The sequence below is a fragment of the Pantherophis guttatus genome, chromosome 2 (genome assembly GCF_059756535.1).
Source record: "Pantherophis guttatus breed Tessera chromosome 2, ASM5975653v1, whole genome shotgun sequence".
Classification (NCBI taxonomy): Eukaryota; Metazoa; Chordata; class Lepidosauria; order Squamata; family Colubridae; genus Pantherophis; species Pantherophis guttatus.
In genome coordinates this window covers 227,293,952-227,317,838 of record NC_142064.1, presented here as the reverse complement: position 1 = coordinate 227,317,838, position 23,887 = coordinate 227,293,952, and the positions used below count along the sequence as shown (strand labels likewise).

The 23,887-nt window shown below is 37.7% G+C and overlaps 1 protein-coding gene across 7 annotated transcripts in view; it reads left to right on the top strand.

Annotated features, from left to right (window-relative positions):
• GRIP2 (glutamate receptor interacting protein 2) overlaps positions 1 to 23,887 on the top strand; it is a 507,637-nt gene that overhangs the window by 230,571 nt on the left and 253,179 nt on the right. Inside the window, exon 1 of one of the 7 annotated variants that reach the window (XM_060688296.2) lies at positions 5,779 to 6,124. The exons of the other annotated variants lie outside the window; for them this stretch is intronic. Within the exon in view, the coding sequence (XP_060544279.2) occupies positions 6,097 to 6,124 (28 nt within the window). The 5' untranslated portion in view covers positions 5,779 to 6,096. Of the gene's footprint in view, positions 1 to 5,778; positions 6,125 to 23,887 lie in introns of those variants that run through there. 7 annotated transcript variants of the gene reach the window in all.

Below are 23,887 nucleotides of genomic sequence, written 5' to 3'. Positions count from 1 at the left end.
TAAATATAACCCACAATATAATTACCATTGAAAATATTTATGCCAAAACCAAAATGTCAGCCAAGAGTAAAAATCAATATACTATGATCTACTGGAATTAGGGAGGAAGGAACACACAATCATTCTGGTGGAGCTGCTGGTTATGCCACCTTAAGTATCTTGAGTAAATTGTCTTCCTTCCCTCTTCACCCATTTCCCAGTTTGTGAATGGGAAGTCCATTTCATTGGCTGCATTTGTAAAAGTAGGATGGATGGCTTCTTTTCTCCATCTCTGTCCAATCCAATCCAATTATTCAAAAGCAAGCCTTACTGGGTTTTGTGGCCCTTGCTCTGGTAATGCATGTAGCTGAACCCACATAGGGACCAAATCCGTCAAGTTTCTTGAAAAGAAACACGTAGGATCTGATTTTGAGGAATAGTGATTTAACAGTAACAGAGTTGGAAGGGACTTTGGAGGTCATCTAGTCCAACCCCCTGCTCACGCAAGAGACTAGGGATTCGAACCGCCGAACTGCTGATCTTTCTGATCGACAAGCTCAGTATCTTAGCCACTGAGCCACGTAGTCAGGCTTCCTGATACTGGTGAGCCATCCCTTCTTTTTCCAGTTCTTTCCTATTTTCCTGTTTTGTATTAGGTAGCCTTGGGGCCAAGAGCCCAACCACTCAGCACAGAAATAGATGCTTAACCCCCCACAACTGTTTTTGAGAAGTTGGATTTATTGGGTTATAGAATAGCAATAGCAATAGCACATAGACTCATATAGCCCTTCAAAGTGCTTTACAGCCCCCTCTAAGTGGTTTACAGAGTCAGCATAATTGCCCCCAACAATCTGGGTCCTCATTTTACCAACCTTGGAAGGATGGAAGGCTGAGTCAACCTTGAGCTGGTGAGAATCGAACTGCCAAACTGCAGGCAGCTGGCAGTCAGCAGAAGTAGCCTGTAGTACTGCATTCTAACCACTGCGCCACCACAGCCCTCAGAATGTAAACATATTGATTGGAGCCCCAAGGCGTCAAGCATTCAAGATGGTACAGAAATGAAGCACAAACCATGAGTATAAAACCATCTTTATTGTGAGGTTTCTATAACAGAATCTTACAAGTCTGATAATATTTTTCCTTTCCTTTCTGTTTACTCTCCAGAAAAAATAGAAAACATCTGAATCACATTCCACATCCTTTTTCCCTTTGTAGGCTGAGATACCTTTAAGCATGATGGTTGTTCAGTCTGTGTCTTTTCCTTCTGTCTCCCAAGGTCATTCTCATAGACCATTACAAGAATTAGACTTTTTCAGCCATTCCAACATTATTTCCCACCACCTTGAGTGATCAGGTGCAGAGGGAGACAAAGAAGAAGAAGTGAAAACCGTTAACAGATAGAAAAGGCAGTAAACAAAATCTCAGCTCTTGAAATGAAGGAAGTCCAAAGAAGAGGCTCAAAATAACTCTGTCTTGATTCTGAATAATATAAGAGAGGACAGAAGGGGAACCCTGTCAGGCTTTTATAATTCTTTAATTTTCTTAGACTTGTAAGATTCTGTTACAGAAACCTCAGAATAAAGATGGTTTTGAACTCTTGATTTCTGTTTCACTTCTGTACCACCATGAATGGTTGACATCTTGGGGCTCCAAACGATAGAGGTCCTAGAAGCCTTGCAGTGTCTGTTTCCTGCCTTGGCCTATCTCGATGGGCTGACACCAGGACAGGGATGGAAGTTCTAAGCACAGCCCAACAATGGTGCCCCTCAATGGAATCAAAATTCTTACACAATGAGATGGAAACAGTTGTGATATCTAACACCTTCAAACCAAACTTTTAAACTTTAATCATTTACTCTGCCAAAGAAAACCTGTAGACAACAATGATTTTTTTTTAAAAAAAGACTAAAGCTAAGTGTGGCAGTGAAAGAGTTAAAGACATAATAGTTGAGGAAAATACTCTGTGGTGCTCTCTTGGTGCCCTAAGAATGTTCTTATTTTGCTAAAGGGTTAATCTAAGGCTGCACCAGGAGGAGACAATAGTCTGGAATAGATCCTGATCATCTTTCAAAAGCCTAGGTCAGGGGTCAGCAACCTTAAACACTCAAAGAGCCACAAAGGTCCTAACCGGAAGCTCCCATTTAATTCTGGAGCCGACTGGAAGTCAGTTCCCCTACCATAGAGTCTCTTCCTAGTGCGGCATCCTTTTTCCTCTACCTATCCTAACCGAAAGCCCTATCAATTGTGGAGCTGATCAGCAATAGGGAGCCGCAGCAAGGGGATGAAAGAGCCACATGCGGCTCTAGAGCCGCGGGTTGCTGACCCCTGGCCTAGGTGCTCTTCTTGAGTTGGTATGTGTTTATTTACGGCCCCCTATGAAGCCATTTTCATGTCCAAACCTGTCATCTTTTCCAAAAAAAGAATAGTTAACATATGCTGGAGATTTCCATATCATTTGCAATATTGTCTGCTTATAAACAGAAATGAGATATTCTTACAGAAATAAAGCTTTTGATCGCTCATCGTCTATTGCTCAAGACAGATTGTGTTGGGAAAATAATATCTGTCTAGTTGTTGTGTCTGCATCCTACCCACTGGTAGGAATTGGTTAGTTAATGCCAGATATAATAGAACTTTATTATCTTCACTGAAAGCAAATATTTGCCAGAACAATATTTTAATATTAATAAGTTCTTACTCTGTTGAAAAATCTTAAAATATCATTTCTGGAGTCTTTATAAAGTATTAAGAGAAATACAAACTTTAAGTACCTGAGCTGAAGAATATTTCTTGTTTGAGTTAGGAACTATTGGTTCAAATTCCAAAGATGGTGTTTTTGTTCAACAATAGCATTGTCTCATTGAGTTCAATGAAGTTTACCCATTATCCAAGGCTAAGGCTGTAGTCTTCTTGTGCTCCTTACAAGTTTACTTAAACAGTGGTAAGGTCAATGGATGTCCAGCTAGATACCACCTCCTCTCCAGAGTGAGATATTGCACACATTACTTTGAATGCTTTATTAAGCTATCTCATTCGTAAATTATCTTATATGCATCTGTTTTTTTTCCCAGAGACTCTTCATGAAACTCATAAACATGCCATGAGAGCAATAAAAACCTCACTGAGCCAAGCCTTAAATATTACTTAAGACTGTTACTTAAATTAATTATATCCAAATCAGGACATTCATTTCCAAGCTGGAGTTTTAAATGCTTTGCCATTTAAAAAGAGAAACACTGGCTTGCTTTAATTCACTGTATAGAAAGACAGACAAAAGCATCGGTGATATTTTAAGCCTGCATCTGCAAGCAATGTGGCAAATTACTGGGTTTTCTAAAATTTCTACTCCCCCATGTATCATAAAGTGGAAAAGGCTAAGTTTTCAGTAGTATTAATTTGCATGGCAGAACATGAGATTTTCTCATATGTGCAAATTCAGGTTGTTAGACTGAATGTGAACACTCTCTGGTTCACACAATATCTGAACAGTTCCAATTATTTTGCAGCAGGATTGTCAACATGAACCATAGGTCAGAGTATGTCATCCATTTCCATATTGTCTATGCCCTAGATTACATTTTCCAGAGGAGGAAGATTGGGCTTCTTAAATATTGTCTTTTACAGAAAATGATTTTCCACCAATCACTGAGACCCTAAATAGGAGACAGTTTTATTATATCACAGCCCTTGGCCTCTTCAAGAATATTACAATGCCAATAAAATGAATAAGGACTGGCAAAACAAAAGGGCACTAAACGGCATTGTGTAATTCATCCCTCGTTGTGTGGAATTGGCCAACTTTTATTTTCTTGCAGTCTGTGAAATGGTTTATTTCCCCCTCTTTGTAAGATGTTCTGTGTTTATTTTTGTAGAACGCTTCCGCCCAATTTTCATACTGATAATGCATCTCCTTAAAATTGCTTTATAATGACATTAGTTTGAACAGTGTTTTCAATGCCAGTATTGTTACCCTATTTTAGAGCAGCAACAATAAAATGTTTCATGCACTGTCTGTGCAAAATGGGCTGTTTCTGTATAGGGTGCATTGGTGCAAAGCGGCATCTTGCGTAGATGTTGGTTTGTCGTTGCTGTGATTGACCAAAAGGACCAACTAAAATAATGCTAAGTTCTGTTATCAGACTTTTCCTTTTCTTTTTATGTATTCTAACAGTAGGCAATTGAATTGGAACCACAGTGCTGGGAAAATGTCTACTTCATAAACGAATTTAAAAGTTTCTGCCATTTCTTTCAGCTGGTAGGTGACAGGTGACAGGTGTCCCCTGATCCTAGCATGCTCCAAATTTAAAATGCCTGGTTGTTGATAAGGTTGTCTCTTCCTGACTCAATTATTCATCCATGTGGCAAGTTGAATCTTAAAACATAGTAGAGATCAAGTCCCCCCAGTGACTGCTCTTAAGAAAAATAAATTAAACCTCCTTCAAGTTGAGCTGAATGTCTGGTGATTTTATGACACCTATATGAAAGTGGTTTGCCATTGTTTTCTACTGGGATGTTTCTTCATCCTCTCAATTTAATCTACAGCACTGGTTTTCCCTTGTGGTCTCCTGTTCAAGGATTGGCATTTTGAAATCAGCCAAGGCATGTTAGATGCTGCCATCCTATATCTCCCACTTTTCACCAGTTGATTCCAAAGTGGAATATAGTTCTCTTGCTTTATAGTTGATCATTCTAGGATGGCCTCTTATGCAATTTATTATCTCCATTTCTTCTTTATTGGGATGGCTCAACCAAAAGCAGAGGCCCCAAAACATCAGGAGAGGCCTGCAGAGTCCCCAAACAGTTGCTAGTTATAGATTGATTGATTAATGGATTGATTGACTGATTGGTTTCTTTATTTCTATCATATCTTGGTTATTCTTTATAAAATTTTATAAATAACTCAAGGCAGCAAACATGCTTCCCTTCTCCTATTTCCCCCCCCCCCAACAATAGCCCTATGAGGTGACTTTGGTGAGAGAAAGTGACTGGCCCAAAGTCACTCAGCTGACTTTCATGCCTAAGACAGGACTAAAAGCTACAGTTTCCTGGTTTCCAGCCTGGTTTCTTAACCATTAGATTACTAATATGTTAATACAACATAACAGAATTATCATGAAACACATGACTGGAAATTAATTAAATCGCTATTTACTTTTAAGGATAAGTGTAAACCATGATCAAAAGTGATTCTCAACGAAATTGATAGAATCCAATATCATTGTCTGACTTTGTCCCACTAATTCCTTGTGAAATGCAGCCCTAGCATGACCCACAAAGACCAAGTATAGGAAAACTACAAACCTTGGTCCCATAAGCCACAGGCACATTTGAAGAGAAGGTGAAGGGAGAAGGGGGGAACCTGTTATTAATAAAGCCAGTTGCAAGAGGTTCCCTTAATGGAATTAATGATTTTCACCTTCTAAAGCAGATATGGATTTGTAATAGCTATGATTAGCACCCACCCACCCACACACTTTGATTGACCGATTGATTGATGTGATTTTATTGCCTTTCCTGCAGGAGTTCACTAGAAGACCTCCAAGGTCCCTTCCATCTCTGTTATTCTGTTCTTTTCTTTTCTTTTCTTTTCTTTTCTTTTCTTTTCTTTTCTTTTCTTTTCTTTTATTTATTTGTCAAGAATGTATTAGGTAATAAGTAGATAGAGATGGTTTTAGTCTGCCTAGTGACTTTTCAATGTTATCTTCTGTGAAATCTATTTGTGTTAGATTGTTGTAGTTATTTGTGGTACGACTAGGGAATGTTGGGCATGAGCCATTGCTGTTTACAAAGACTGAGCCAAAGAATGTGTTGAAGAGGCTTGCTTTAACTGCTTCATCATTGCATTCTTTACCGTTAGGTCCTTTTAGGGGTGGGATGGATCTTTAAGTTTGTTGTTTACAAAATTATAGAAGGTAAGGTTGGATTTCATGCGCAGGAGGTTCTCTTCTTGTTTGGTGTGGTAATTGGTGCTTTCAGTCTTTATTTGGTGGCATCAGTGGTGGGTTGTCCCCGGTTATCACCTGTTCTATAGAACCGGTAGTAAAACCGGCAGGAGGCTGCGCCCACCGACCCCGACGTCATCAAAACACTTCTGCGCATGCACAGAAGAGTGCGCACATGGCCCCGCTACGAACCGGTAGTAAAGGTAAGTAGAACCCACCCCTGGGTGGCATGTATATTTTTAGCAGCTTTTAAAGTTAACTACATAGCCAGTTTTGTTTTTTCACCAGAAGGATTTTTTTTTTTTTTTTTTGGATTGGAGCTTTCTTATTGATATGGGTAATTTGTTTTTCCTGGTTTTGGTGGTGATTAGAGGTACATATAGTTTAATAACGCTATTCATTTCGAGCAAGAAAATGTTATAATGGTCTTCGGCAGTGTTACAGCCAGAGAATAGAATTTGCCAATCAAGAGACGAGAGGTCGGTGTCTATGAGATCATAGTTGGTTTTTTGAAGTTGTAGTTGGGTATCCCATTATTTTGGTGATTTTTGTAAGGGCGTACATTGAGACCTGTTGTAGTCGCTGTTGGAAAAAGGTTCTTTTATTTGTAGTCCATAAATTGAGTTTAAGCTGTTGCAGAAGATGAGGTCGAGGCAGTTGTTGAGTCTTGTGTTGTTAGTTACTAGTTGATCTAGACCTAAATTTGTAACAGCATTGTATAGGGTTGTATGGATGGGTTCAATTGTACATTCATTTATTGTTCAATTAATAAGAGGTAGGTTATTTAGTTATTACATTTACATATAATATGCACCTCTCTCAAAATACAAAATCAGTTACAAAGTGAGATAAAATAAATTGCCTTTAATTCTTTGCTGTAATAATAATAGTATTGTTGAAGAAATTAATTTTAATCATAGAAAACACTGCCATCCCCCCCCCCATAACAGCCCTTAAAATAGATTGGGTTAATTGACCTAAAATCACCACCTGAACTTCCATAACTGAAAGTCAATTACTACTCAAATCTGGGTTTCCCCACTCCTAATTTAACACCTTAAGCATTACTCCATGACCACCACCTTATGCAGAATATGTGAAAAAAAAAATTCTTTCATTCGTGGCTAATTTTCTCAGGTACCTCTATGATAGGGTCTTTGTGGTTTTGGTTCTGTATGTTTTGCTGTGGGACTTACATGTGGTCTCCAAAGGCCACAAGGGCATAGTGTAATCTGACAATGCTGGAATAAAATCATGTTTTGGTGCCTTCGTTGGGAGATTGAGGGTTAAAGCAATTTCCATTTCATTCATTCCTTGTCAAAAAAAAAAAAAAAACATGGGGAAAAAAAACTTGTCTGGATGTTCCCAGAGCTATAAAAACAGTGGATGCTGTGTTAACCTTTGCTAACCTCTAATTTACAATATTTTGGTAACATTAATTTAGTTGTCAAAGACTCTTGTCTATTCTATGTATATATACTGTATGTGCCTAAATGGAAAATAGTCCAGTTCCTGCAATGGCGATCTTAATCACTTTCTGTTATAGTATGGAGGATTCTTATGGAAAAGGTTACACACATATCTAGACTACTTTGATTGTGTAACCTTTCTTCTCCTTTTAACTGTGGTTACATTGCTTTGGATAGTTCTTATCTATCTGTATGCAGAGACAGCTTTAAGGTTGTTGTGGTTATTGTTTTTCCTATTACCAGGATCTCTCACTTTCAATCATGTATTTTAAATAGCAGCTAGAATAAACATTCATGTGGTGAATTGGCTGTATTGGCTGTGTATATGTATGCAGGTAGTCCTCAACTTACAACCACAATTAAGATCAAAATTTGTGTTGTAAAGTGAGAAATGTGTTAAGTGAGTTTTGCCCCGTTTTACGACTTTTCTCGCCACATTTCTTAAGTAAATTACTGCAGTTCTTAAATTAGTAACATGGTTGTTAAGTGAATCTGGTTTCCTCCTTGATTTAGCTTGTCAGAAGGTTGCAAAACATGGGACACTGTAACCGTCATAAATGTGAGTCAGTTGTCAAGCATCCTAATGTAAATCATGTGACCGTGGGGAGGCTGCAACGGTCTCATGTGACCGTTGTGAAAAATGGTCATAGGTCACTTTTATAACGAAGTGTTGTAAGTTGAGGACAACCTGTACATGGTAAACTCTGTTACAAATTAATATAATTTGAAAATGAAAAATGCAAACAGGAAGTTCTAAAACTAATGCATGAGGGTAACATGACCACAGTCCAGAAAAGCATTTGTTTTGAGTAGTTATAGTCTCCAAACAAAATAGTGGTGATTAAGGCAGCAAAAAATACATGGATCTTCTTTCATCTCCCAGCGTTTCCTTGGGAAGTGCCAGGGAATGTGGAGCATAGACTGGCAAACTGAACCAACAGAGAACACCATGTACTGTTGACAAAGGGCAGCATTGAGTTTTGTCATTTTCTTGGCCTAACAACGCATCTATTTCAAACTGCACCTGTATGCCACTTGCTTCAAATTGCCAGCCATTTCATAAGGCCACGTGCATCAGTGGTGGGTTGCTACCAGTTCGCCTCAGTCGGGCGAACCAGTAGTGGCGGTGGCAGGAGGCTCCGCCCACCCGCCCGGACAGTTCTGTGCATGCGCAGAAGTGCCCATGAGCAAACCGGTAGCAACAGGTTTTGAAACCCGCCCCTAACGTGCATCCCTGGTATCTGGGCAGGGATGCCAGAGAAGTCTTCTAATTCTTTTTTTTTTTTTTGGTACTTTTTATTTGTTTTGTATTTAGGTGTATGAAAGATGAAAGGTGATTGAAAACAAACAAAGGAACTCATGGCAGGGCGATCAAGCATAGGAATTGGCTGGGTTCCTACCTTGAAGCAAGTCAGTGTAACTATGGTTTATTAAATAAATCACAATTAGCTGGGATCACATACTCCATTAAGCTAGAAGCAAGCAAATCACATTTTGTTTTATAACTCACTTGAAAGCAGCTTTTAATGTTTATCTTCGGGATGTTCCGTTCCATTGATCTGAATGGAATTATTCTAAATCTGCTTCTTCCACTCTAAATAGCTTACAGTAAATATGGATGCAGTGACGAGTGGAGTTGATATCACAGATCTATTATCCACAGGCCAACGAGCCATTACAGGTACAGCAGGTCATCATAAGTTTATTTTAGGGTATTAATGTGTTTGGCTGTTTGGCACTGATTAGAGTGACATTAACTGATATGTCTGACTCATAACATAATCCTGGCATCCTGGCTGTGTGCTTATCCGTAAAAACGTGTAACTGCAGAAATATTTCTCTCCTATTTATATCAGTGAACCAAAAACTTCTGATTGCTGATAACTTTTGCAGATATGTTCAAATCTCTTAATGTTCTTAATCCAAACTATATACACATCCAAAAAGGGAATTACATATTTGGACTCAGAGAGAGGTCTAGTATCCGAGGCACTCAGTTTCAAAATGCCTAAATTGCCTGTTTTGGACAGGGATGGATAAAATGTTTTTTAAAAAACCTATGAGATTAATAGACACATAGTTTATGTGGCAAATAAATAAATAAATATCAGGAGTCTGGTAGCATCTTTTTTGATGATCACACTTTAAAGATAGGCTTTTGTGAAATCATCAGTTGCGCTGGACATCCAGATTAATGTTGTGTATTATATATTTTGAAATGATGTGAGGGGAAAAATTGAGTGACTATCAGTAGCAGTTACAAACTGAATTAGGGTTGAAAGGTTTAGCTATTGTAGGGCTTTTTGACATAATTTCCTAATAATTTTCATGTATCAGATGAAGATACAGTAGGTGTATGGTACAAATGGTCATATTCAATATATATATTGCTGAATATTATGATTCTACTGAATTTCTATTTCAGCATCGTTGACCCTGTACCTTCATTTTTTTTTAATATTATTATTTTCTTTCCTCCAGCTAGTCATGATAAATGGAAATAGATCTTTTTGCAAAATACTGATTAAACCTTCTCTTTATTCAGTTGCTGTTCCATTTTGTTGTGTATACAAAAGCTGTTTAACTCTGAATGGGATATATTGGGATAATCAGGAGAGGCCCGTTACTGTGTCTTTTTGTGTCAATTTCAAAGTAATTCCTGTATTATTATTTTTATAGACAAAATGTGCTAATCTATCTTCTTTTTTCCCTTTGTTTTCTGGCCCAAGATACACTAATAATGCAGCTTTAACATCGAATTCTATTTCTACTGATCATAAAAGTTGGGATACTGTGTTGTTAACAATGTATGGAAGCCTCATGGAAAAGATAGATGGCTCAAAATCTCTATAATGTGCATGAAATATCCTCCTCCTTTTTTTTTTAAAGGGATTGCTTAAAGAAGAAAAACAGCTCTAAGGCTTATTATTTTCAACATTGTGTTATAAAACAACATTTCTCTGTTTTTTCTTTAGAAGCGATGCAACAATAGACGGATGCAATATTGCTACTAGGGAAGCAAGGAAGGGCAATAAATCTTAAGTTTGAATTTAAATCTAAATTGCAAGCATCATATAATTACAATGTCATTACAAACCAGAAAGACTGATGGGGTTGGTCTTTTGACAACACCTTTATTCACAACATGCCACATCTGATGAAAGCAATGATGTCAGTTTTCCGGGGGGGGGAGGGGGGAGGGCTGATAAATATCTGTGTCTTTCTGTATGTCTCTTTCCTGATGCATGTGTTTTTGTTTGCAATTTTCTGTATGAAATCTGGATACATATTGTGTTTTTGAAATGGCGCTAGAGAAAAAGTGTCAAAGAGCAAGCCATTAGTGTTCTGATGGATAAGCCCTTTTGGTGAAAGCATTGACATGGACTCTGTTTGACATGTTAGTTGTGTTTTCAATAGAGTTATATATATAGCATTCCTTTAGTGATGTCGGATAAAGAAAATACATTTTATTTTATGATTTTTCACCATGAAGAAAAATGTGCAGTTGTCACCATTCTTAATGAAATTATTATTGGAGTATACATCTTCTGGCTGCCTGATCTGTTGTTATGGAATCAAAATGGGCTGAATGCATGCATATGCAGACACCACACAGAGACATTGCTGTTACGTTTGGAGAATGATGCCCCTGGAAGAAGAAATAGAGAGCATTTGATGTTTTGCCTAACACAAACACATTCTGTTGTGGCCTGTCGGCTGCCGGCCCCTCTAGCAGCCGAATCAGAGAAGGAGGAGGCATGGAAGTCAGGGTCAGCATCAAGACAACCTGAGAATTCCGAGGGGGAAGAGGGAATGGAGCTGGCAGAGAGAGAGAGAGTCAGAGACAGAGGCGGAGCCTGGGCCATCCATCAGCCTTCGGAAGGAGAGTGAACAGTCCCCAGGTCTGAAGATAACTGATGAGGAAGAGGAGGAACAGCTGGGTCCAATGCCTGACAAGCAGATACGCAGAAGGCAGAGGAGAGGAGAGCAGTGGAAATCCGTGAGCCGATCCTTTGGAAGGAAGCGCCACCGCTGCTAGTGAAGCCACACCCTAGCTTTGGGGATTTATTTTTTATTTTTTTTTATTAAACAAAAACATAAGACAAAAATACTTACAAACATGTATACATAAAGACAATACAAAAAATAGAAACAAACTAGCTAACTAACAACTAACATTGTTTCAGCCTATCGGCTGACTTCTAAAAAACTGTTGCATCAGTGATTATTTTCTATTTCACCTCTATTTCTCTTTTAGAGATCTATTTTATGTGCTTACTTATTTTTACTTTTTTACATATCCAAGACTTAACTTTATTTTTAAATTTTTCTCTCTATATAAGTATCTATTACTTCTATACATCCTTCTAATAACCGTTCTAACTATTTATACATACAGTCATGTGGTCTACCTCCTATGTGATTGTCTGTGTTTTTTGGTTATGTTTTGTATAAGTATTATTTTATCAATCCTAGCTTTCCCTCTAGCCAGGAATACCATCTTTGCCAAACTGCATAATAATCAGTGTCCTCTTTCTCTTTTGTGAGTCTGTCCATTTCTGCACATTCTGTTATTTTTGCAATTACTTTTTCTTCTGTTGGTAATAGTTCTGATTTCCAGTTTTGAGCATATGCTATGTGTGCTGCTGTTAAGATGTGAATAATGAGATATTTTATCTCTTTCGTCTGTTGTGGTGTGGTCATTCCGAATAAAAAAAATTCCAGTTTCATATCGACCTTCTGCTTCGTTATTTCTTCAGTCATTAACTTGATTTCTTGCCAGTAATGTTGTGCTCTTCTACAAGACCACCAGAGATGGTAATATGACCCCTTTTGTGACTTGCATTTCCAACACATTGGTGACACATTTGGAAACATTTTCGCCAGGCGTGCCGGTGGGAGGTGCCATCTGTAAAATATCTTGTAGAGGTTTTCTTTATATGGTATTGACATTGTCAGTTTGAGATTTTCTGTCCATAATTTGTCCCATTTTTCCAATTCTATGTTGTGGCCTATATTTTTTGCCCATATTATCATATTTTCTTTGACTGTTTCCTCCTCCAATTTATAGTTTATTAAATATCTGTAAATTTTGGTTATCATTTTCTCCTCTGTACTTTTTAATATCTTGTCTAGTTCATTTGGTTCGGTCGGAAATCCATATTGTGTCCGGTCTGCTATATATCTTGACTTAATTTGACGGTATGGTCACCAGTCGATAGCTATTCCCTTGCTTTCCAATTTTTGCCTCGTGTATAAGTGTGTAAGTTTCAAGTGATACCAATTGGCCCAGGAAAAGATTTCTTCAAAGATCTCAATAAGATAATAATGAAATACATCTGGCAAGGAAAGAAGGCCAGAATTAAAATAAAATGCCTACAGGACACCTGTGAGAAGGGAGGCCTCGGCTTACCAGACTGGGAGTTATATTATAAAGCATCGTCGTTAAATTGGATTAGGGAATGGATAGACTTAAAAAACAAGAGAATGTTATACCTAGAGGGATTTGATCTGAATCAGGGCTGGCATGCCTTCTTATGGGACGGTATAGATAAACAACACGGGTATTTTCAGCAGCACATCATCAGAGGTTCATTATACAAAACGTGGCAAGAAATCAGAAAACAACACTACACTAAGATTCTGCATTGGTTGTCGACCATGGAAGCCTTAATCTACCCAAACACCATAGAAATAGGAAAAATGAGGAATTACCAAGAATTATTGAGTAGTGAAGGAGACTTATTTTATTTATTTATTTTATTTACAAATATTTATATGCCGCTCTTCTCCCAAAGGACTCAGGGCGGCAAACACAAGTTAAAAAACATACAATAATAAAGGAAAATCCTAATTAAAAACCAATTAAAACAGGGACAAATAAATAATAAAACCCAAGAATCAGAATCAGCTCATTTGTTGAAACAGCCAAGTTTTTAGGCCTCGACGGAAGGAGCAGAGATCAGGGGCCATCCAGAGCTCGGTGGGTAACTCATTCCAGAGGGCAGGAGCACCCACAGAGAACGCTCTACCCCTGGACATCACCAGCCAACATTGTCTGGTTGACGGTACCCTGAGGAGGGCAGCCCTGTGTGAGCGGACAGGATGGTGGGAGGCGGGTAGGAGATGGTCCTGCAAATACCCCGGATCTGACAGATGAATAGATGTGGCAGACAACTATTCATCTTCCAGCCAGATGGGCTTGTTAGCCTGCATTGAGAGAGAAACTTTTTGCCGGGGTTGCTGGCCCTCCTAATAAAGGAATATTTGAGTTAACTTCAGAGGGTTTGCCATGTTTGGAGATCTGGGTCAGAACACATTTTCTGCCTCTGTTTTAAGGAGGCTGCAGAACTGCTGTATGTTCTGCCTGGAAGATACATATTCTGAAGAGGTGTAGTATGGAAGAAAATTTGCTCTTATAGCATGAGAAGCATCAGAGAGGAAGATGGGTATAGAAGTCAGCTATCAGGATCCAGTTGAATGGGAAGATGTAAGTCGTAACTTCATTGCTTATGATAGTGTGATAGCTCTTCCCACCACATTTTAGCTAAGTCACTAGCTTTTTAAATGGATTTCCCCAGCCCACATGCTGAATAACACCTGGGAAGTGCTGTGCTTTTGCCTTTACATTACATTAGAGTTCATTAATTCTGATGTTCCCACAGCAAGAATTTAAACACAGCAATGAGCTTGTTGCAATATTTTCAGGATCAGACTCAATAAAGATAATAGGAGTTAGAGCTTTAAATATATTTCTTTTTAATTATGATAGGCATTCTATATTCACTGAATATTCAAGGTAGAAGCCACGAGAATGGTGAGGGTGGCTCCTTATATATACAAGGGGTGGAGCTAGGAATGGGAGTGGTAAGTTATGAATACATTAAAGTCCAAAGAATAAGTTAACCTCTGATGTTCCATATATACATTATTTACACATTGGAGAATAAGGCATTTACATCTGACAAATCCCCCTCTAAATGCCGGTTCGTTACACAACACCAATTACATTCTGATTCAGGACAATATAATACATATAATTTAGAAGTTAAATATTTGTGTTGTTTAGAAGGTAAGGGTTTTGTTAATATGTCAGCTAATTGTTCAGAAGTATCGCAATGTATTGCTTTAATGAATCCGTCTTGAGACAGTTGTCTCACATGCTTAAACTTTATATCAATATGCCTGGACCTTTGTCCAATTGCATCGGATCTGGATATTTCAATGGCCGCTTTATTGTCTTCATGCATAATAAATGGTAAAGTGGGTTTCTTCCAAACATCAGTGATCAGATCATTGAACCATACAAGGTTATTTGCAGCCTTGGACAAACAAACATATTCCGCTTCTGTAGTAGAAGTGGCTACTAGTTCTTGTTTACCAGTATACCAGTAAACTGGACAATCATTCAATAGAAAAACATAACCAGAAGTGCTCTTTCTGCATGATGTATCACCAGCCCAATCTGCATCAGCATAACAAGTAATTTTTGGTTCTCTGTCATTATTGGGTTCCAACATTAAACAAAAATCTAATGTACCCTTCAGATATCTTAGAATTCTTTTGACAGCTTCCCAATGATACAAGGTTGGTTTACTAACATATCTTGACAATAGATTGAGAGGTAATGCAATATCTGGCCTAGTCCAATTAGATATATAAAGGAGTGAACCTATAACTGATCTGTAAAATGTGTTGTCTTTAAACTCAGGGGAAGATTCATCAGTGTTTCTAAGAAAATCAGTTTGCATAGGGGTGTCACAGGTTTTGGCATTATTTAAGTTACATTTGTTTAGGAGTTCGATGATTTTATCTTTCTGTGTAAGTTTGAATCCCCTTTTAGTTTTGTTAATTTGCACACCAAGGTATTTATTCACTTTACCCAGAGATTTCAGTGAGAAGTGTTCATTTAACTTATTTACAAAGATTTCCCTGCTCTCTTTATGCTTTCCAATGTATAAAATATCGTCCACGTAAATTAATACAAATTCAATATGATCATTACTCTTTTTTACAAAGAAACAGTTATCAGCAGTGGTGGCGTTGAAATCCATGGTCTTAAGTACTTTTACCAAGCAATCGTACCATCTTTTGCCGGATTGCTTTAATCCGTACAGACTCTTATTTAATAACCAAATTTCGTTCTTATTAGTGTATTGACTGTGTGGTGCTCTTACATATATTTCCTTATCTAATTTTGCATGTAAGTATGCGGTCTGTATGTCATATTGGAATACGTCCAGATTGAGTGCAGATGCTACTACAAGGGCTGTTTTGACACTCTCTGTTCTCACTGTGGGTGAATATGTATCAGTATAGTCTTCTGGATATTTTTGTGCATAGCCTTGTGCAACTAGTCTAGCCTTGTATAAGGTATTGCCTCCTTCTAAGTTCTTAATTTTATAAATCCACCTGGTACCTATAATTGTTTTATCCTTAGGTGCGATCGCAGGTGTGAATACATTTAATCCTTGTAAACTTTCCATCTCTTTTTCCATAGCTAGTTCCCATTTTTCTCTTTCTTCATGTGGAAGTTTCAATACTTCTTCATATGTATTAGGTGTTATTTGTTCTCCATTCATATGCATTACGTAATCTTTGTATTTATTTGGTATTTGGTTTCTATTGTTTCTAATAGTTCTTTCAGGCTTGCTATGGTTATCATGCAAATATCTAGCTTCCTTTTTTGTTAATGTGTCTGTCTTTATTTTATGCTGACTATTAGTCCAAGTTTTGGTTTTGTTCTTACTTTTGTTAATATTTTGATTTTCTGTTGTTCCTTCCTCGCAAGATATCGTATCTTTACATTTATTAGGAAATATTTCATTAAGGTGCAATTTTGACCAATTGGCCTGTTCATGGAACACAGCTGTTCTGGATACTATAAATTTGTTATTACTATCAATAAATCTGTACCCTTTGGTTCCAGTTTCGTATCCCATGAATCTTAATCTCCTGGATACGTTTTCTCCCTTTCTCCTCAATTGTTTAGGTATGTGTACGTCTGCAGTGACTCCAAATATGTGCATGTGTGATAATTTGGGTTTTCTATTGTACATCACCTCATATGGTGTCTTATTCACAATACTGGACCAGGTTCTATTTTGAGTGTAATTCGAATAATGTAATGCCTCTGACCAAAATTGTTTGCCTAAACCAGCATCCTCTAATGTGCACCTAATCATGGTTTGTAGTGTGGAATTTTTCCTCTCTGCAACTCCATTTTGAAATGCAGAAAAAGGATTGGACGTGAAATGTAACATTCCTCTATCCTTTAACCATTGGGAGAATTCTTTAGACATGAATTCACATCCCCTATCTGTCATAATTTGCTTTATTCTGATATTATGTTGTGTTTCTATACGTTTGTAGAATTCCTTAAATTTCTGAAATGTTTCATCCTTGTGCTTTAATGTGTAAACAAAACCATATCGGCTGTAGTCATCCACTATTGTTAGGAAGTAACGTTTTCTATAGGTAATTGAGGGACTTAATGGACCAACTAAGTCCATATGTACCAAATCAAAAATATTGTTAGTTGATCTGTTAGATTTTTTTGGTCTGGGACTGGTTTTTAGTTTGGTGGATTTACATACTGAGCATTCCAAATAATTTTCACAATTTTTTATTTTGACACCTTCTGCGTGTTCAGTCATTTTTTGTACTACAGGAAAGCTTGCATGTCCTAACTTCCTGTGTAAGATGTGAGCACACTCATCATGAATTGGTTTACCTATTTTTGGTTTCTTTTCCTTGTATGTATTTTTGTGATCATGAGTTATTCTACACTCATCATTGTCACTGTTACTGACATTTTCATCATCTGCTTCAATACAATCTTCCATATTTGAATCAATGTTATGTAAACATCTTTCTTTAGTTATCAGATAAGGTAGACCTCCTTTTATCATTACAGTACCTACATTTGTTTTGTTCTTTTCTATAGTTGCCTTCCCCTTTGAGAAAACTATATTGATATCAGATTCTCTGCTTAATTTTATGGCACTTAGTATGTTGTGAGGTATTTCTGGGATTAATAATACCCCCTCTATTTTCCCTAGACCAGGCAAGGTCACATTTCCTTTGCCTAGTACTTGAACCTTTTCTTGATTAGCTACCTTTATCACAAACTTATCTTCTATAAATGAAGATAATATACTTTTGTTGTTGGTGGTGTGATTTGTTGCACCAGAATCAATAAGCCAATTGTTATTCTCATCCTGTTGTGTTCTGGTGCTGTCTTGTTTATTTAGCCCATTCAGTGACCCAGATTTCCTTTCTTTTGAATTTTCTCTACCCCCTCTACCTTCTTTGTAATTTGGTGGACTTCTATATTTGTGTCTATCTGTGGAAGATTGTCTGTAATTATATTTGCTCCTATATTCTGGTCTATGTCTCTCTCTTGAGACTTTGGGGCAGTCTCTTCTACTATGTTCCCTGGATCCACAATTGTAGCATCTAAAGGCCTCATTATGTTTATCTTGAAAGACTACTTTCCTAAAAGGTTTGTGGTCTGTTTGGTTACTGGATCGATTTTTTCTTGAATTGTCTTCCGCTATCAATTTGTTAGATAGACTTTCTATGGATAAATATCCCAAATTAATGGTATCTAAGTGTGACATAAAGCTATCCCATGATGGATCAAGTGAATTGATAATAACACTTTTCATTGTTTGATCTGAAATCACTTCCCCCCTCAATTGTAGCTCAGCTCTTATTTTGTTTAGATTTATCAAATGCTCACTTATAGAAACCCCTGGTTTTACTCTAGAGGAAAAGAAATCCTTAGACATTCTTGTGGTTGTAGCTACGCTATCGCTGTGAAATAGATTAAACATGCATTGAATTATTTCTGATACAGTTAGGTTTGGTTTGATGCTATGATACATTGCAGGAGACATGCTAGATATTATTATGAAAAATGCTCTATGATGTAAACAATCTATTTTTAAAGTCCAAGGTCTTCTTGGAGGGCTAGTTATAAAGAATAGTAAATTTTCTTTCATGAAAATAACCTGAAGCTGTTGGTACCACTCTTGTAAATTAATGCCATCAATTCTAAGTTTTGGGAAGTCACTGGGTAAGTTACCTACATTATTCTGTCCATTACTTACAACCTGGGGCAGTCCGTGATCTCTCAAGTGCAGGAAATTACAGAACGGCATTGGGATGCTTGCAATGAGTCTGCGCGGTTCTCTGGCCAGTTCAAGTCCTTCTGGGTCGTCTACGTAGTTTCGCACATGCGCGTTGCTCATTTCTTCTTTGGTGGCGTCGTGGAAGGTTCTCTCCCTTTCAGCTCTCTCGATCCGCTCCTCCTCAGATGAGTCGGTCTCTGGCTCGGTTTTTGGGGTTCTGGTGGTGGCGACGGTTCTTTTCTTCTTTTTGTGTGCGTTGGTATTCGATCTTGTCTGTGGTGTAGGGCGAAATCGGCATGGCTCTCTGGGCTCGGGCGTCGTCGCTTTCGAAGTCAGGATGGGAGCGTGCAGGTCTTGAGTCGCCGGTTTGATTTCTTGCTTCTTCGTAGATGTCTTGGTAATTTTCAGTCTTGGCCCAAAAGCAGCAAAGAGCGTTTTCATTGCTGATTTTACTTGAGATTTTGTTAAATCGTCTTCACTTTCTGATTTTGGATCATCTGAAGAGTTTGAGACTTCTTTCTCACTTTCTTCGTCTGATAGTGTTTTTCGCGCCAGAAATTTTGAACTGAGCGTTTTGATTGGCTCTGCTCCATTCTCTTTTGAAGTTCGTTGAAACCAAGATGGTTGCCATTCAAAATTTCGCGCGGGATCACATCTTTTCTTTTTAACAACTATTTTCTCAGTAGTCATCTCACTTACGGTTTTTTGATCTTTGGGTTTTTCTTTAATGACGTTTTTCTCTCTCGCTGCTCCGCTGTTCTTCAGCATCTCCTGGAGGTCCGCGATGAGACTTTCATCATTCTTTTGGCTTTTTAGTATCTTTAATATCTCCGACCTGAGTTCGTTATTTTCTATTTCGATTTCTTTCTGGTCATTATTTTCACTCATTAGTTCTTCTTCTTCAGTGGTGTATTCTTTGGATTCTCTCGAAATCGCATTGGTGGATTCGTTGATCATCTCTTGATCAGTTTCTATTTCTTTGCTGTAGGCCCTGGTGTTGGGCCTATCTTTCTTGGACATTTTTAATTACTTATTGAGTCAATTAACCATCCTCTGCTACCAGCTTGTTGCAATATTTTCAGGATCAGACTCAATAAAGATAATAGGAGTTAGAGCTTTAAATATATTTCTTTTTAATTATGATAGGCATTCTATATTCACTGAATATTCAAGGTAGAAGCCACGAGAATGGTGAGGGTGGCTCCTTATATATACAAGGGGTGGAGCTAGGAATGGGAGTGGTAAGTTATGAATACATTAAAGTCCAAAGAATAAGTTAACCTCTGATGTTCCATATATACATTATTTACACATTGGAGAATAAGGCATTTACATCTGACAGAGCTCATTCACCAGGTGGACAGTTGTCTTTTTCTTGTTTCCAAAATGGTTCTCAGCCTTTGAACATCTGCTTTGCTAACTTTCCCTCATACCCCCTCCCCTTCCTCTTAATTAAATCCAGATGATGACAGATGGGATGGAACCAGTACCTTAAACTTTATTTGCTAATGTGTCTTGTAATCTCGACAACCAGAAAATTAAAAAGAAACTGATCTTGACAATGAGGAATGAAGACTCCTCCTCTTCCTCCAAACTGTTCTCCCCCCCCGGCAATGTTTGTATTCAGGACAATGCCAGGGAGATATTCTCACCTTTGAACACATGAAGTGACCATTTCTGACAGAATCTTTGAGTGCAGAACATTTTGACTACCACTACTTGATAGGCATCTTCTTTAGTAAGTATTTAAAGTTACGACAGACCTGTCCAGGACTACATATGACTCAGTTTCAAAAGTTATGATGGCTGGGCACATACCAGTGATGGGTTGTCCCCAGTTCACACCGGTTCTATAGAACCGGTAGTAAAACCGGCGGGAGGCTCTGCCCACTGACCATGACATCGTCAAAACGCTTCTGTGCTTGCGCAGAAGACCGTGCGCGCGGCCCCATTGCAAACTGGTAGTAAAGGTAAGTAGAACCCACCCCTGGCACACACCCCTCCATAGTTACATAATTGCATTTGGGATGCTCGGCAGTCCATTCACATTTATGGCCATCTGCAGTGGCCCTCAGTTACATGACTGTGACTTACGAAATCATTTTGCTGGAAACCAGTATTTACTTCTAGTTTCCAGCACAAAATGCCCATTGCAGAGAACAGATTTGCTTAATGACCAAGGTATTCACTTAAAAACCATAATGATTCACTTAACAATCTCTTCAAAAGAGGTTGCAAAATCAGGCATGGGCACATGGTGACCTATTTCATTACTGGCATGACTTAGTATCATAATTCCGGGCTCAATTATAGTTGTAAGCTGAAGACTATCTATATGAACTTTCTAAAGAAATGTACTATTGGAGTTCAATATTTTCAGTCTCCCTAAAGCCATTATCCATGCACAAAAAAATAAAAATAAAAAAATAAAAATCAGTTAATAAATAAGATATGGGTTGATAGCTAAAAGATAATATAGTGTCTTCTGGAAGCTCAGAAAATGCCACTCTACTAAATTTAAAAATAACAACAACAACATTTGAAACCAGTCCTAGTTCATCATGAACACGTTTATTACACTTACTCTCAGTACAGTCTTGGTTTAAATGAGAATCAGGTTCCCTTTCGTTAACTATGGAAAAAAAATAGAATCCAGCATGAATATGCAAACAAGAAGCTGCATTTCTTTGTTTTGTAAACTATAAGCAAATCACATGGTTTAAGATAATTGTAAGAAATCACAAATGTATACTTTGAGTATTTGTGGAATATATTAAATTCTGAATTGTCTTCTTAAAAGCAATTAACAGATAACATTCCACTTACCAAACTAATTGTGCCACTATAAACTGAATTCACTCTGATAGCAATCATAAAACATTTCGGACTTTTTTCAGATGTTGATTGCATGCTAATTTCATGGAAAATCATGCATTCCTATTCTATCACTAAAAAGTCAATAGTACAATATTATCTTTAGAGGATCCCTTACGTTCCCTGCCCTTATCTGGAATTGTAATAGCTTATCAAGTTCACAGAGCTGTCTCACTACTTGAAGTTATATGACATCTCTGTTTAATAACTAAATATAGCCAGTGAAATTCTATTCTTTACAAAGGAGAACCACAGATCAAAGTCACTTCTGAAATCTAAAAATAGGAGTTAAGTATGTTCCATATAGTGTATCTTCCTTCTTTCAATGGGATGGGATTAGCTGCAAGCTAAATCCTGAAAAATGAGCCGTGTAGTTATTTGTCTCAATCCATGAGACAGAACACACCATTAATGACTGATTCAGAGTAGAGTTATGGAACAGGATCTTGATAAAGGTGCTCACGGATTACTTGAAGATAGATGAAGCAGTCCCACAGCAGAACGGGGTGATACCAAATTGATGAATGCCTACACAACGATGCCATTATGAAATGCCACCCCTACATTCTTTCACACCAACATCTAATGCAAGAATAGAAGTGATTGAATGTGCATGACTGTCCCATCCTAATCATATCATCATTTGCCCATATCCCATCCTGCAGAACCTATGTGCAATAGAAATCCCTGTTGCTTGACTTAAATTCTTGTGAAGAGTGGTTGTTCAACATTATATTTAAAAAGAAAGGAATAGTCCATTTTTTTTTGCTTTGGATTATTTTTATCTTGCTAAGAAATCATAGGTTTAAAGGGAGGTTGTTAATATTAATGCTCAGATAGCTCAGGGATATTTTACATCATGTGCTAGATGTAACTTGTGATCAGTTACATCTGATCACATATTGTACCTGTTTCATTATTAAGTATTATTAGCATTTATTTACTCAATTATAATGCATATAAGTATCCCGCTTTCATATTGGAAATTTTAGCAAAATCCATGCAATATTTTTCAACAGATCTGCACTTTCATTGCAGTGGTGAAATTCAATTTTTTTTACTAATAGTTCTGTGGGCAGGGCTTGGTGGGTGTGGTGTGGCTTGATGGGCATGGCAGGGGAAGGATACTGCAAAATCTCCATTCTCACCCCACTCCAGGGGAAGGATACTGCAAAATCCCCATTCCCTCCCCACTCCTGGGGGAAGGATATTGCAAAATCTCCATTCCCACCCCACTCTGGGGCCAGCCAGAGGTGGTATTTGCCATTCTCCGAAATACTCAAAATTTCTGCTATCAGTTCTCTGAACTGCTCAAAATTTCAGCTACCAATTCTCCAGAACCTGTCAGACTCTGCTGAATAACACCTCTGGTTCATTGGCTACATAAGGGCTGAAGCTGTCAACCAAGAAGGAACTAATATCAAACAAGACTAGAAATGGAAATGATGTTGACATTCAAGTTGAGTAGCTAGGAAGTAGCTAGGAATCAGTTGGCTCAGAAAAGTGGAGGAAAAAAGGCCTAGGATTTAAACCAGGAATCTTAAGTAATTTTCTGTGTCCCACATGCCAAAGGCTGTAAATGTGCAACTTAGACCAGAAGGAGTGCTCTAGGTCTAGGAAGATAAATGACCTGGCAGCAATGACCTCCCAATTCACTTTCATTCTTTTGAGTCTTCTGCAACAATTGGATCTGGTCATCCAATCAGATGATTGGCCACCATAGGTTTCTTGCACTGAGTAGTGTTGCCTTCCAGGAATCCTGGCCTATTCTCACATTTTGTAGTGAGTGCTGCTTCTGACATTGGGCTGTATAAGTAGGGTCATATATAAAATATATAAGAAATTATTAAAATATTAGAATTATAAAATTATAAAAAATAGAATTATATATTTAAAAAACTCCAAAATAAAACCCCAAAATTGATTTTGAAAAATGTTCACCGCTTGATCAAAGTGAAAATACTGTTTTTATAGATTTGCAAGTGGTTCTATTTGCAGTAAAAGTTGTTAATAAACACATTTATGTTTCATAGCATACTGGGATAGTCTTCATGCTTTACTCATTACGATACGAATTTTTGTATCAATGTATGAAAAGGCTTATGTGTTGTGCTTAATGAACCAGTCCTTATGTGGCACTTCTGGTGATTTTGGTTTGAGATCTCTGCCTATATATATATATATATATATTTATATATATATAAATAGATCCATTTCTAGCTCGTTAGCTGTCATCAGTAGGCCACACCCATATCCTCCCTGTAAAGGCATAGTGAGAGCTATGGATCTATTTAGGTCTCCCACCTAGCAGTGAGAGTTTGCTAGGTGTTAGAAAAGAAAAAAGCCCAGAACCGAGTAGATGAGATTCTACTGAGCTGGAGCTACAAAAAAACCTTGGCTACGTAGGGAAAACCTGGCTAGAAGAAAAACACACATAAACCCTACGAAGAAGTAAGAAAATTTATATATATATATATATATATATATA